The sequence below is a fragment of the Hydractinia symbiolongicarpus genome, chromosome 6 (genome assembly GCF_029227915.1).
Source record: "Hydractinia symbiolongicarpus strain clone_291-10 chromosome 6, HSymV2.1, whole genome shotgun sequence".
Taxonomy (NCBI): Eukaryota; Metazoa; Cnidaria; class Hydrozoa; order Anthoathecata; family Hydractiniidae; genus Hydractinia; species Hydractinia symbiolongicarpus.
In genome coordinates, this window is record NC_079880.1 from 30,365,687 (window position 1) to 30,379,284 (window position 13,598).

At 34.0% G+C, this 13,598-nt stretch overlaps 3 protein-coding genes across 3 annotated transcripts; 1 reads left to right on the forward strand and 2 right to left on the reverse strand.

Moving 5' to 3' along the window:
* Window positions 1–954, forward strand: LOC130648258 (uncharacterized). Its single transcript, XM_057454298.1, has 4 exons — window positions 1–196; window positions 247–550; window positions 733–787; window positions 895–954. The coding sequence occupies exons 1-4, from the start codon at window positions 1–3 to the stop codon at window positions 952–954; spliced, it is 615 nt and encodes a 204-aa protein (XP_057310281.1).
* Window positions 955–5,987: 5,033 nt separating this feature from the next.
* Window positions 5,988–8,083, reverse strand: LOC130648259 (uncharacterized). The gene is made up of 3 exons (XM_057454299.1): window positions 8,044–8,083; window positions 7,676–7,698; window positions 5,988–7,498 (listed from the first exon to the last, which is right to left on the reverse strand). The coding sequence occupies exons 1-3, from the start codon at window positions 8,081–8,083 to the stop codon at window positions 7,043–7,045; spliced, it is 519 nt and encodes a 172-aa protein (XP_057310282.1). The 3' UTR covers window positions 5,988–7,042.
* A 1,399-nt stretch (window positions 8,084–9,482) lies between these two features.
* LOC130647980 (uncharacterized) lies at window positions 9,483–13,598 on the reverse strand. Its single transcript, XM_057453995.1, has 3 exons — window positions 13,234–13,598; window positions 13,015–13,080; window positions 9,483–12,916 (listed from the first exon to the last, which is right to left on the reverse strand). The coding sequence occupies exons 1-3, from the start codon at window positions 13,255–13,257 to the stop codon at window positions 11,162–11,164; spliced, it is 1,845 nt and encodes a 614-aa protein (XP_057309978.1). The 5' UTR covers window positions 13,258–13,598; the 3' UTR covers window positions 9,483–11,161.

The following is a 13,598-nucleotide window of genomic DNA, read 5'->3' on the forward strand; positions in this document are numbered from 1 at the left end:
ATGCCAGCTAGTATGAAAGAAAGATTTGCAAACGTACGATGCATTATAGATTGTGTAAAGTTTAAAATTGCAGTGCCTTCATCTTTATATTTACACAAAATGATGTACTCAGAATACAAAAGTCACACCATTGTTAAAGTACTTGTTGGCATTGCTCCTGGTGGAAGTTTCACATTTATATCGAGTGCCTATCCCGGTAGCATCTCAGATAAAGATATTGTTGTCAAAAGTGGTTATTATTTCCAGAACTTTGGCAGGCAGGAGATGCTATTATGGCTGATCGAGGTTTTTTGATAGAGGACTATGTAACACCTCTTGGTGTGGAATTAATTATGCCATCATTTTTGAAAGGACGCGAGCAATTTTCAGAGTCTGAAGTAGTCAAAAGTCAACAAATAGCATCAGAAAGAATTCATGTGGAAAAAATGATTCAACGACTCAAATGTTTTCGAATATTCGATCGAGTTATTCCAGTAAACATGTTGAACTCCCTGAATCAAATTATTTCGGTATGTGGTATTCTCACAAATTTTCAAGACCCTATTTTAAAGTAAACAAACAACTTGAAACTGAAGCAATGTTTTAAATTAAAAATATTTACAAAAAGAGTGATATATATATACATTACAAATATATACAGGTCTTATTTTACATCAATTTGTCCTGATCTTTCTTTATGATTTGTGGTAGCATAAATGTAAAGAAAACTGTAAAATGTTTTTTTTTTTGTAGTTCTTGCCAGTATTTCATGTCAAATGGCACTCTGTCGATTACAAGTCCTTTTGAGGTATAAAAAATAAAATCACACCATGTTTGACATGTGATAGCATTTGTATCTGATTGTAATCTGTGTGATCTTTACTTATTTTGATATTTTCTGTATTGCTGTCATAGAGAATGCAAGGGTTTTTCGCCACGGAACAAACTAACGTTGGATCTATGTATCTGTACTAGTGACTGCATTTTACCTTAACGATGGCACAAAAGCCATTGCAGTTAACTCTTCCATCTGGTGTAGCTCCAAGCACATAATTATTTTGATCTATTGTTAAACCATTATTTTCCCCAACAACTTGGAAATCTGAAATCTTCATGTATCTTTCATTTTTTATAGTTTTCGTCTTCCTAACAACCACTTTTTTCCATTAAAACGTAAATTTTTCTTGCTAGCTAGCTTAAAAGTTTAGGGTTACTTACCAACCATGTTGTTTTTGAAATAATCATCAAAATCTGGTATCTCCAACTCGTGTTTTTTAAAATCCATATTGAGCTAAAATTTAGCTATTAAAATAATTGTTTTTTACAAATTTAGATATAATTTCTGAAATAAAGCTTGTCACAAACCAACACTCTCACAGATCTTGTCTTCAAACTTAGAATGCCAGCGCTTATTAATGTCAAAAGATGCGTAACTTTATAGAGATAAAGCCTTTTATTAAGGAGTTAACTCGTTTTTATGTAAATATCGCCCTCATAATAATGTAACTCCGCAGCATTTTGAATCTGTTGTTAGCGTAAACAATGAATCGTATTGGAAACAATTAGTAAAGAAATTTAAGCACCGCTTGCCTCGTTTCCGTGCAACGAAGCAAAGTTACGCAATCATTTATGAAAAGGTCTATTTGTTCCATTCGGAGTGTACAGCTATACGGAGTATGGCTCTGCATAGGCATGCGTATACGGAGTATAACTTCGTATAGCGACATGTTTACTCCGTATAGACGGAAATATTTAACTATCTCAAAGCCGCGAGCGGCGCAGACAGCTTTGAAAGTATAGTGCCGAGATTGGTTTGGCTAGACATTGGAGAATGCAGCATGGAGCGTCGAAGTCTAAACTAAGCATTCTTATTAAAAATTTACTCTGAGCTATTCCAGTTTAGAAAATTGTGCCTAAAACAAGCAAATAATTCGTGTAAGAAGAAAAGCGTCTAAAATATGAAACAAGCATGCAGAGTACCAATTACCGTAGATAACAGCTCCAGCTAATAAAAGTTCGAGTTAACCGGTGTTCGAGTTACCGGCAGTTCTACTGTATGATGTAGTTTACTATTTGCGTTTTGTATGAAGTTTATTTTTATGGCTTCCATTATATTCATTCTAAGCTTTATAACTTTGTTTTGTATGTTTCTATATGCAATAAAACTAACCATACAATCAATGACTTTTTATTATGTAACTTTAAAATTGTGTACTTTTATACCAGCTATTGTAAACCTTAACTCATTAACAATACATCGAATTCTGTTCCTATCAAACATGTCACACTCCGCATACTTAGCATGGCACACTCCGTATACTAAGCTTGTCACACTCCGTATAGCACACTTCGTATATTAAGCATGTCACACTCCGTATACTAAGCATCTCACATTCCATATACTAAGCCTGTGACACTCAGTATAGTAAGCATGTCACACTCCATATAGCATACTTCGTATATGAAGCATGTCACAGTCCGTATGGCATACTCTGTATAGAATACTCCGTATGGCATAGTCCGTATGGCATACTCCTTATAGCAAATTCTGCATACTCCCCATAGCGAATTCTGCATCTCGGTATCTCACAATTTGTATGCCATAATCCTTTTTTGGCAATCAAACTAATGTTCCCACACTCCGTATAAATACAATATACTTCGTATGTTTACGGTGACGTGCTTGTCTTTTTAACTTGTTCTTTATGGTGATTATTTTTTATTTTTTTTCGGAAATAGTTTTAAACAGTCATATATTGCAATATTTCCACTTTAAAAACATTCGTTGGCACACTCCGTATAGCTAAACCAAACTCCGTATAGCAGCTATACTGAGTATTACTCCGTATAGAAACCACACTCCGTACGTCACATATTGTGCTACGTTTCATGCTCAAAAGAGTTAAGTATTTTTCTCTTATAGTATGAATCACTTAAAACAGATGCTCATTTTCCAGTGCTCTTTAGTGTTCAATTTCTATCGCTCTTTAGTGCTCTTTAGTGCCAGGTGGGAACCAAGCCTAAAATTTGCATTGATAGCAGTGCCACAATAAAAAAAAAACAGTTAACATTTCATATGTTAGTGCTAACTCTAATCATGCGTCTGTTTTTTTTTTTGCTTTGTGTTTTACTCCTTTGTTCTTCACTTTTTAGCGATAATTTGTACTTTCTTTTTTTCACTTTTAAAATATCTCCTTACTGCTCCTGAAAGAAAGTACACAATTTAAGTTCATATAATGCAGTTGCTATCTAGATCATCAGTAACATTTTGGAAGTTGAGACAAGTGTAAATATCTATTAATAAACCTGTATATAAATTATCACATACTTCTCTGAACTCTTTTATATTCTAAGCACTCACTGTCTTGTAAACCCTGCTGTATATTGTTTATTACTGCCACATATTCTTTATCTTTAAACCAGAAAAAGTAGTAGGACTGATCAACAACATTTGAAATGTTTTATGAGCTCCAGATTTGTGACAAAGAAAGTGTGATACTTAAGCTTTTGTGTAATTTAACCACCTTTCTTCTGATATTGCAGATAGAAATCCCTGATCATTTTCTGTGTAAATAAACACGTGAATGAATGATTTTTCATATTTAATTTCCAAATTAAAGTATATTCAATATAAAACAAGCTAACTTAGAGCTCCACAGTGGTAGTAATTTTTTGTTGCCTCTGGATGTTTTTTAAATTAATATTTCATCTTTGAGCGTCTGTTTTTCCAACATTAGCTCATATACTTCGTTTCTGTAAGCCAATTTTACATCCTTTAGCCGATTCCTGACAAGTTTACGATTACTTGGTCAACGCCCTTGGCGTTTATACTAAAGAAGCTAATGAAGAGTCGAAAGTGTTAAAAGCCCACAATAAATTTATTAGTTGATGGGTTATACCTGTATTTTTTTAAGAAGGACAAAACTTGGCCATTATATTTTACTGAAAGTGGATGTTTTGCCTCCTTAAGCACTAAATGAGAAACCTGGCGTACCCTGGACAGCAGCTCTACCTCCTCGAACAACTGCCAGTGTTTTTCAGTCTAAATACAATCATGACTACGCAATATTTATTAGTTGTGGCTCTACGCCTTGCCAATATGAATTATTTTATTTGACCTGTGTTAAATTAAAAGAGTCCCAAAGGTTCGTGGTTTTCCCAAAAAGGTAAAAAACAAAATGTACCTTAACGCTGTCAGCGACATGGCTTTGAAAGTCAACCCGGCTTTGTTTTTTGTAGTCACATCTTTTCTTGGTCGTCTGGTGGTAGGACACCTCACTGTTTTAAACAGTAGGAAACCCAAGCTTGATTCCTGTTCAAAACCTTTTTAATTGCATCACATGATTCTTGTACTTTAAGGAAAGAATGTGGTTGCAAAAGTTGTTTCCACGTTTTACAGGAAATTTGCGAATGTTTGTTTATTCCTGTAAGTCAATATTGAACGACAAAGGTTTTTTACACAAACACTTCCTCCCCCTATAGTATTCCGTATGATGTTTTTACTTTCATTGAAAATGTCTCATTTTCTTGCAGTTCCCACTATATATAAAATTTATATAAAATACATGACACTTCATGTGTTTTTTTAAAAAAAATCAATAAAAAAATAAATAAAAAAATAAATAAAAAAGCTCATTATTTTGGAAACATTGTATACGGTTCGTAAACAAAAGTTTACACAAAATGTAAAACAGATTGGTTTTTGAGAAGCACATCTAAATCAACGAAAGTAATTTCATTCAGCATATTGCATATTGCCAATACCCATTAATCTTCCACAAAAAGGTTATAAAACACATCAAAATTTAGAAAAATCAGTCATTTCAGTGTATACAGTTCTCGCCCGTTAGATTACATAATATAAAACCAAAAGCAGTTTCGGTTAGAACATTAAGTATTTTTTTATCATCAGCAAACATTTAAATATCCCTACAAAATTTTGTAAAATTCTCAAGAAAAACAAAAACGTGAAACCATAGAATTTTCTTCCAACAAAAATGACATCACATACAGTTAGTTCTCTCCAACAATAGTTTATATTACGAAATATTAAAACATCATCTTATACATCAGCTTACAGTGAAGTCCGATTCTACAAAAAATTGTTCTTTCAGTACATATTGCATGTGGTTTATTTCCACAAAATTTTAAAAAACAGCATTTTGCAACACAAACAATATTAAACTGACTTAATCATACCATCCTCTTATAATTTTTTTTAACCCAGTCATCATAAACTCACGTAAGCTTCCAATCGAATGTAAAAAAAACCCTGCAAAAAGCCTGGCATATTACATGTAGACTGACAAAAGTTTAACGGGATGTCAGAAAAAAAACAATAAAAATAACTTAACACACACACTTTAAATTCTATAAAATTCGTTTCACTTGTCATATTGTGGTGCCCTTTGTAAAGCTCACAGGTAATGTTAAAAAATTACACTCTATGAGCATAACAATGAGTCACACCATCCTAAAAGTTCAAGAAAGATTTTGTAGCTGGCTTGTTACTTCATAATTCGTGCTCAAAAAAGAAGAGATAGGTTAGAGCTATAGCTAAAATCTTGGGGATGGGAGCCTTGAAGCTAACATTAGCTATCAGATAACAGTAGCTAAGACACCCAGTTAAATATACTTAAACTGGGGAGACTTAACTGGGTCTATAGCTAGCTATTCATGCTTAGTAAAAGACATTATAAACAGAAGAAGAAGTATTTATTCTACAGTAATAGCATACATAAGGTAAAAGTCAAATAAATATCAAATTCACGAAGAAAATTAGGCTATCACTGTAAGGAGACCAGCATTATTAGCCTACGGCTATGACAAGATGCTGGCCGCCCTTAATATACAAAAACAAAACAACAAAACAAACAAACAAAAACATATGCAAAACGCAGTAATATATCAAAAGAAAACAAATGATGACAAACTCAGCAGTACAATGAGAAAAAGGAACTGGATCAGAGAAGAAGTTAGTTTAGGAGAGGTGAGAGAGACTAGTTGAGTTGAGGGAAAGGAGTTTTGTACAAAATTCCATGAATAAATGGACTGACTTCGAATAGAGTTCAAGCCGAAGGATTTATTTAACACAGTGGGGGGATTTATCAAACCAAGAATAGATCCACGAGTCCGGTAAGAGTGGGAAAAGTCAACTAAGTATCAAAAAGTGCCTCTGGGAGTTTTCCGTGATATAAATTGTACAAAAAAATTACATTTTTCATGTGGACCAAATCAGCAAGTTTTAAAATATTAAGATTAGAAAAAAGAGGGGTAGAAGTCATTCTGCATTGCGCAAAAGAAATTAGTCTAACTGCACAACGTTGTAAACAGTAAATACGATCAATATAGTGATGACCAGGTTGACCCCAAACTTCATAATCACATTGTACAGCTTTGTGATTAGAACTTACAGAATTGCCACAAATACCACCAGGGTACTGTGGCATTTATAGGCTATAGGAGCTTATAATATAAAATAATAAAAATCAAGACAAAACAACTAAAAAACAACAACAAAACAAAACAAACGAGCAGAGTAATAACACAAACAATCTATCTAGAAATTTAACACTAGTGTCTTTTAGTTAGGGCAAGAGACACAGACTAACTTTCTAGAAAGTTGTAAACACAAAATGGTATAGCTAGCTAAACCACATGATTATACACTTGGGATAGATCATAATGTACAATAATAGAAAAACTAAAATGAACTATCAAAGGAACTGACAAAAGAAAAAAGAGTAAGACCATAGAAATTTATATCGCAAAGAAAACAAGAAGATTCACATACTGAGACACAAGTCGCAGCAAGGTACGCCATTATTGATGATGAGGCGAAGGAACTTGTTGGAATTCAAAACGGCAAAAATGCACCAAGTAGTCAATAAAACTAGGAAAAAGGGTCGAAAAAAGGGGCGTGTCACGGGTTTATACAATTACCAAAATATCACTTACAAATTATCAATATCTACTTCCTTGAATAAGTTTTTGAGATCTTGGATGTGAGTTATTGGAGTAATATCTCCAAATTCATTAACTTTAATCCGAACTGTGCCATTACTTACGCGGAAAGACTGTAACTGCTTTCGTTGCCATAGTTTTTGCACTTGTTCCAGATATTTTTATAGTAGGAACACAGGCTTTCGTTGATGTATATTTTAGTACCAGCAGATAGATCAAAAACTCTGCCATCTATATTCTTCAATTTGGACCTGTTAAATAGTGTTTCCAAGCAATCTTTTCTTCGGGAAAATTTTACTATAACCCTGTCACGTTTCTTTAGGCGGTGACAGGCCTTAATATTATCTGGAGTTATGTCGATGTCTATTTTTTTTAAAATGTGACATAATTTTTCCTCAATGTAATCGTCTCCAACCAATTCATCAATTCCAGTAACTTCGACACATTCACGTCGACTGTACTGTTCATTACTAAAACATCGCCGTTCCAGTGTCGTAATTCTTGTAGCCAGTGCTTCATCGACTGAACGTGATACAGCAATTTCTGTCAAATTTCTCTTGAAGTTTGAGCGTAAATGCTATGATTTCATCCTTCGTCATTCTATTAAGTGTTGCTCTATTTAACGCCATTGCGGTTTAGTATTAAAAATTAAAAGTAAAAAATAAAAATAAAAATTAGATTGAAAAAAAACCGCCATTGTGTTTTCAACTTAATCAGCCAACTCGGAACATACGTCCGAACGCTTCCGTGGCTGAGCTGAAATGAGAAACAATAGTAATGTAAAACAAACCAAAGTTTTCTGTTTGTCCAGCAAATTAGTCTGTTAGCCAGCTAACAGCTTTCTCTAGCATTTTGAATGTTAGTACAAACACATTAGTTACGCACCAGGGGATACATTAATTATGCAAAAAAATTGTAAACAAATATGGCTCGCTTTTTTTTTATTAAAAATACGCGGTAAAAACTTTAAGAATTTGGAGCTTTAATGAATTTTTTTGAGAATGCGATTCTGCTTAAGAATTTAAGTGTACTACATAAAAAAAGTAGCACGCAGCTTCAGCGACATAAAAACGGAACGTCTAAATATATCAAAGTTCTTACTTTTTCTGAATTCCAATACACTTGAAACTCTAGTATGCATTTTTCTACTTCTAACTTTACTTTACTACTTCTAGCTCCACTCTTCACTTCCGAAGTAACTTCTTGTGGCTTTCAACTTTATTTTTCTACTTCTACTTCTTTACTTAGAGTTTTCTTTCTCTGAATCACTTTTTGCACTTTCTTCAAGACGAAGGGACCTTTCTTTGTGCCTTTTTCGGTGTCGAGGGACACCATTTTTGGAAAGTTAACCTTTAAATTTATTTCAGCAAATCAAATTAAGTCGTTTTCATCACGTGACGTAAAAAAAGTAAACCCGCCAACAAAATAGACATATATTTACACGGAACTGGCGTATTATTATATAGATTATGTACCAATATATTGTAGCAATTTAAGACAATATCACTATATCACTATCCCCTAACCTCAAGTTATTTCACAAATCACAAGAAACTGATTTTTAAAGACCAAGTATAACTATCCTAAAATATTTGTTGTTTCAGGTTTTTTTAGAGAAGTAGAAAATACCTTAAAAATTTACCACGATAATACTAGTCTGTTAAAAACTTTAATTAATCAAATCGCAACGCATGCAATTCTCTACTTTCGTCACCTTCTCTGCATCATAGTTCCGATGCAACCATTCTGCTGATTTTTGCTTCCTTCGCTTCGGTGTGTTGTTCTAATACGCTTCCTGGAAATTAAAAAGTATAAAGCACTCCCTCAATAAAGTTTATGTATATAGTCTTTGCTCTTATGTTATGAAGTGACATATTTTTCTGTGTTAAGGATTTAACATTGATGTCGTTAACTTCTAAGGAGATTTTATGAAAATTTATAGAGCATTGACCCTGTTTTATACTTTTAATAAGCTTTTTAGAGAGATTCCTGCCAATTTATCAATTTACTTTTCAAAACATCTCATTATTGAGCGAGTTAGAAATTGAAAGTAGCTCTCTTGTTTCTGAAAATGTGTTTCTTGTAAAAAAACAACATGTGTTTCAAACTTATATAACTGTAACACAATTCTGCCGCCTTAAGATGCATGTTATCACTTAAAGATACGGAGCGTCATATCTGCCAAAAAAAGCACCACTACTTTCACTGTTTCTTTATGACGTCCTGCGGATCTGTAGGACGTCCTACGGGTGTCTAGGACGTCCTGCAAACTTCTAGCACGTCCTAAAAATCTCTAGGACGTCCTGCAGCCCTCTAGGACGTCCTAAATACCTCCAGGGCGTCCTAAATACCTCTAGGACGTCCTGATGATCTCTAGGACGTCCTACGGGTCTCTAGGACGTCCTAAATACCACTAGGACGTCCTGTAGACCTCTAGGACGTCCTTAAGATCTCTAGGACGTCCTGTCACATGGAACCAGGTTTAAAGTATAGCATTTTAGCTTTCGACCAAAGGGGATATTATCGGCAGTGAGTTTTGTCTGTTATGTCGACATTGAATGTGGATTTTGACTAATGTAAAAGAAGTTAAGAAGAAGGGACTTGCAAGGAACGGATTGTGGTGAGTGGCTTTTCATGATTTTTCCCGTTTCTTTTCTTCATTCAGTAAATGTATCATTTGTATTTTCTTTATCTTTAGACTTGGGAAAAAGGTATGGATAGTTCAGGTATTGGGAACTCCAAAAGAGACATTATCACTCATTTTTTTCGTTGTGGATATCAGTATAAAGACATTTTAGAACTCTTGCGCCGGTACCACGATATTTCAATAAGTATGAGAACTTTGCATCGCTTTTTAAAGGAATATGGCCTAAAGCGAAAGTGTGCTGATGTATCAACATCCACGATATTAGACAAGGTCAGACAAGAGATTCAGGAAGTTGGAGAAAACCGTAGATGCCGTAGTATGTATCAGCATTTGTTAGAAAAAGGAATACAAATACCAACCAGGTTAGTTAGAGCAGCTTTAAAAGAGCAAGACCCATCTGGTGTTGAAAGGAGAACAAAGCATCGATTGAAAAGAAGGGTATATAGAACAAATGGTCCGAACGATGTCTGGCACATTGACGGGAACGATAAATTGAAACCCTTCGGTTTTTGTATCCACGGTGGAATCGACGGTTTCAGTCTTAAAATTATTTGGCTAGCTGTTTCAGACACAAACAAGAACCCATTTATTATAGCTCACTATTATACTAGTGCAGTGAAGACTTTATGTACCGTGCCAAAATTAATTAGAGGGGATAGGGGGACAGAAAATGTGAATGTATGTGGCATCCAACGATTCCTTCGAAGAAATCATCATGATTCATGGAGTGGTTGGAACAGTTTCAAGTACGGAAAATCTGTATCAAATCAACGAATAGAGCAGTTGTGGTCATATTTGAAAAGAAATACCACTCAGTCTTGGATAGATTATTTTAAAGACCTGCGAGACCAGAGACTATATGACGACAGCAATAACATTCATGTTGAAGCATTGAAGTTTTGTTACTACGGTCTCATTCAGTTACATTTAGATCAAGTTAAACATACTTGGAATCACCACAAGATAAGAAGTACAAAATATTCAGAAAGCCCATCTGGAAGACCTGACTTAATGTTTTTTCTACCACACAACTACAATGCCATAGATTGTGCATTCGTATTCAATGCAGACGAGCTCGAATTGGCTGAATCCATGTATTCAAAAAAACCTCGAGCTATTCCTTGTCAGAATGAGTTTATAGAACTATTAAATATTTTGATGGAAGAGCAGAATTTGCAGCATCTGCGTTCACGCGAAGAGGCTGAACATATTTATTTATACCTTGTATCGACAATAGAAATGTTGTAATTTTAAATTTTATTTATAAAATTTGTGTGAAATAGAAATGAGAAATACGTACAATTTTATGTCTTAAAAAACTGTATTTCAGTAGTAAAAAGAACAAAAACAAAATGATACAATATAAATCACGTCAGAACTTAACAAACATATATTTAACAAAACACAACTGAGTCTTATTAAACCACGTAACCTTATTGTGTACTTTTGAATCTTGTCGGTGATGACTCAACCAAAAGAAATGTCACAAGTTAAAGAGGTCATAGCCAAAAAAGGAAAGCAAATGTTGAAAAATTTCTTCGAAACCAACAAGAATAATCTATCGTTATAAAATCATACACATTCAAAAATAAAACAAAAATAGAATATACTTCCAAAAATACGCTGTTTCATTTTGCTAAAACTATTTCCTTTCAAAATAAGTTTCTTCACAGTGCTTTTACACAGTTGCAAAGGGAAAATAGCATACTGAATGAAAGCATGGTTTACAATACTTCCAATTATTTCCAACTCCTCTTTATCAACACAGTCATCAAGTGGTACTTTTTCCATAACACCGTCCATTTTCTCAAAAAGTTTTTTATAAAACTCAGCATAACAATCCTTTGTAACACCATCTCCATAAGCTTCCTCGCCACTAAATCTAAATGTAGCTTTATGTGAAATAGTTCCACGCTTTTTGTAAATATCAATTAACTCTTGGTACACATTATCTCTGGAAATATCAAAATACAAAGTAGAGTTATTTAGCTTTGATAGTTCTTTTGCACGAAAGTCTTGCAGGCTATCAAACTCTTTTTTAGATTCACCAGATTTGTATTCCAACAACATTTCTGACTGAAGATTCCTATTTTCAACAAGATTATCATTCACATAATTCTTTTGTTCAGCAACAGTTGGTGGAACAACATCGTCATCATCTGATACAGTGATTGTAGCATAACCACGAAACCCAACTGTTCCACCTGGTGTCATAGGTGATGGTGTTTCCTCTTCATTAACATTAAATATGCCAGAGAATACTTTTTCATCTGGAGAAACTTTGTGTCGATCAAAATTGATTAGGGTAAAATGTTCTGGCTGTAAAGATAGTCCTCCAACCCAATCATACACCTGAGTAAATTTAGCAGTATCATGAAATAGACGTGCTTTATTTCCTATAACAGGATGGCGTATGGATATTGTGACATGTGCCTCACTAAGATCAGGTTCTGGCATGACTTGATTCTTTCTTATGTTCATAATATCAATTAACCGACGTTCTTTTACTGCTACAGTATCCTCTATTTCTTCAGTTTCATTTAACAATGATTGTGGTTGTTTATTTTCGTTTTTAACATCACTTTTCTTTTTATCGGCCTCTAGTGACGTATTATAAGCTTCATCAATTTCATCTCTCAATCTTTTGCGTTCTACGGATGAACCTAACAGAATAGGACGGTTATTATCTTCATCACCAACTAAATTAATATTAGCAACTTTATGAGTATTGAAAGGACTTTCAAATAAAACATCGTCGTCTTGGTCATCTTCAAAGATATTGCTCTTTAACTTTGTGAACAAACTGGACAAAATGGATTTCTTTTTTATTTTGAGATAAATGCGAATATGTTTCAGATTATGTTCTTTAACATAACTCTCTAATGTCAAATCATCACTTAGCTTGTCACCAGAGAAACTACCAACATATGTTTCAAACAGTGACAATGAACCCAAAACTGGATTGTTATCCTTTGGAAAAAAGGTTTTATGCAATTGTTCTTTTATACCACTCATAGTAATGTCCCGAGGAAAGGAAAGTTTTCTGGATCCACCAGTACATTTCACATAAGAATATTTTTTTAATCTCTCATTAAAGTTCTGCAAACCAACATTTACAGAAAATGAAAGTTTATTTGGTTTCTCCATTGCATGACCATATCTAATGGCAGCAGCTAATTCAGCCTTAACTTTATCTTTTTCACAGTCAGATAATTTGGCTTTACCATGTTTTGTATAAGCTCTGACGGCAAGGATATCTCCTAATGCTGTCAAACCCATTGATTTCATCATTTCGTCAGTGGATGCATTAATAGCTTTACCATCCATCTGAAACAGACAATAGAAATAATAATAAAATGTTTGGATATATTATTATCTATCTATCTACCAAGTGGTAAGAAAATAAAATTAATAGTAACTAATACCTTGTTGGTTCTCAAAGTATCTACTGTAGGATTGTTCACACCTCTTTTAATCAGAAATTGGCAGATCTATAAAATAACAAAAAAGTGGGGGATCAGACAGGACAGTTTAGCTAGCTAAACTTTTCAGTTTTGATAGCTATGCAGCTAGCTACAAAGTAAATCACAAGATTTGGATATCTCAATACGGAAATGACACACTTTATATCCTTAATTACTTACTTCTTCGACTGACACTGTTGCCATAATCAATATAGTCCTTTCTGCGTCCGTGTCAAAGGAAAGCAATATCTTGTTAAAATCAATTTGTCACAATGTCATTATTCGAAATCGCAGCCATTAGAGCAAATACGACATTAGTATTAAAAAATATAAGCTTAAAAAATCTTCTTTGCTTCCAATATTATTAGTTATACGTAGACGCCACAAAACCATGTGGTTATTCCCTAGGACGTCCTAGCGATACAGGTTCTCTAGGACGTCCTAGAGCCCCGTAGGACGTCCTAGATATACTTAGGACGTCTTGAGACCCTTAGGACGTCCTATAGCCCCGTAGGACGTCCTAGATATTCCTAGGACGTCCTAGA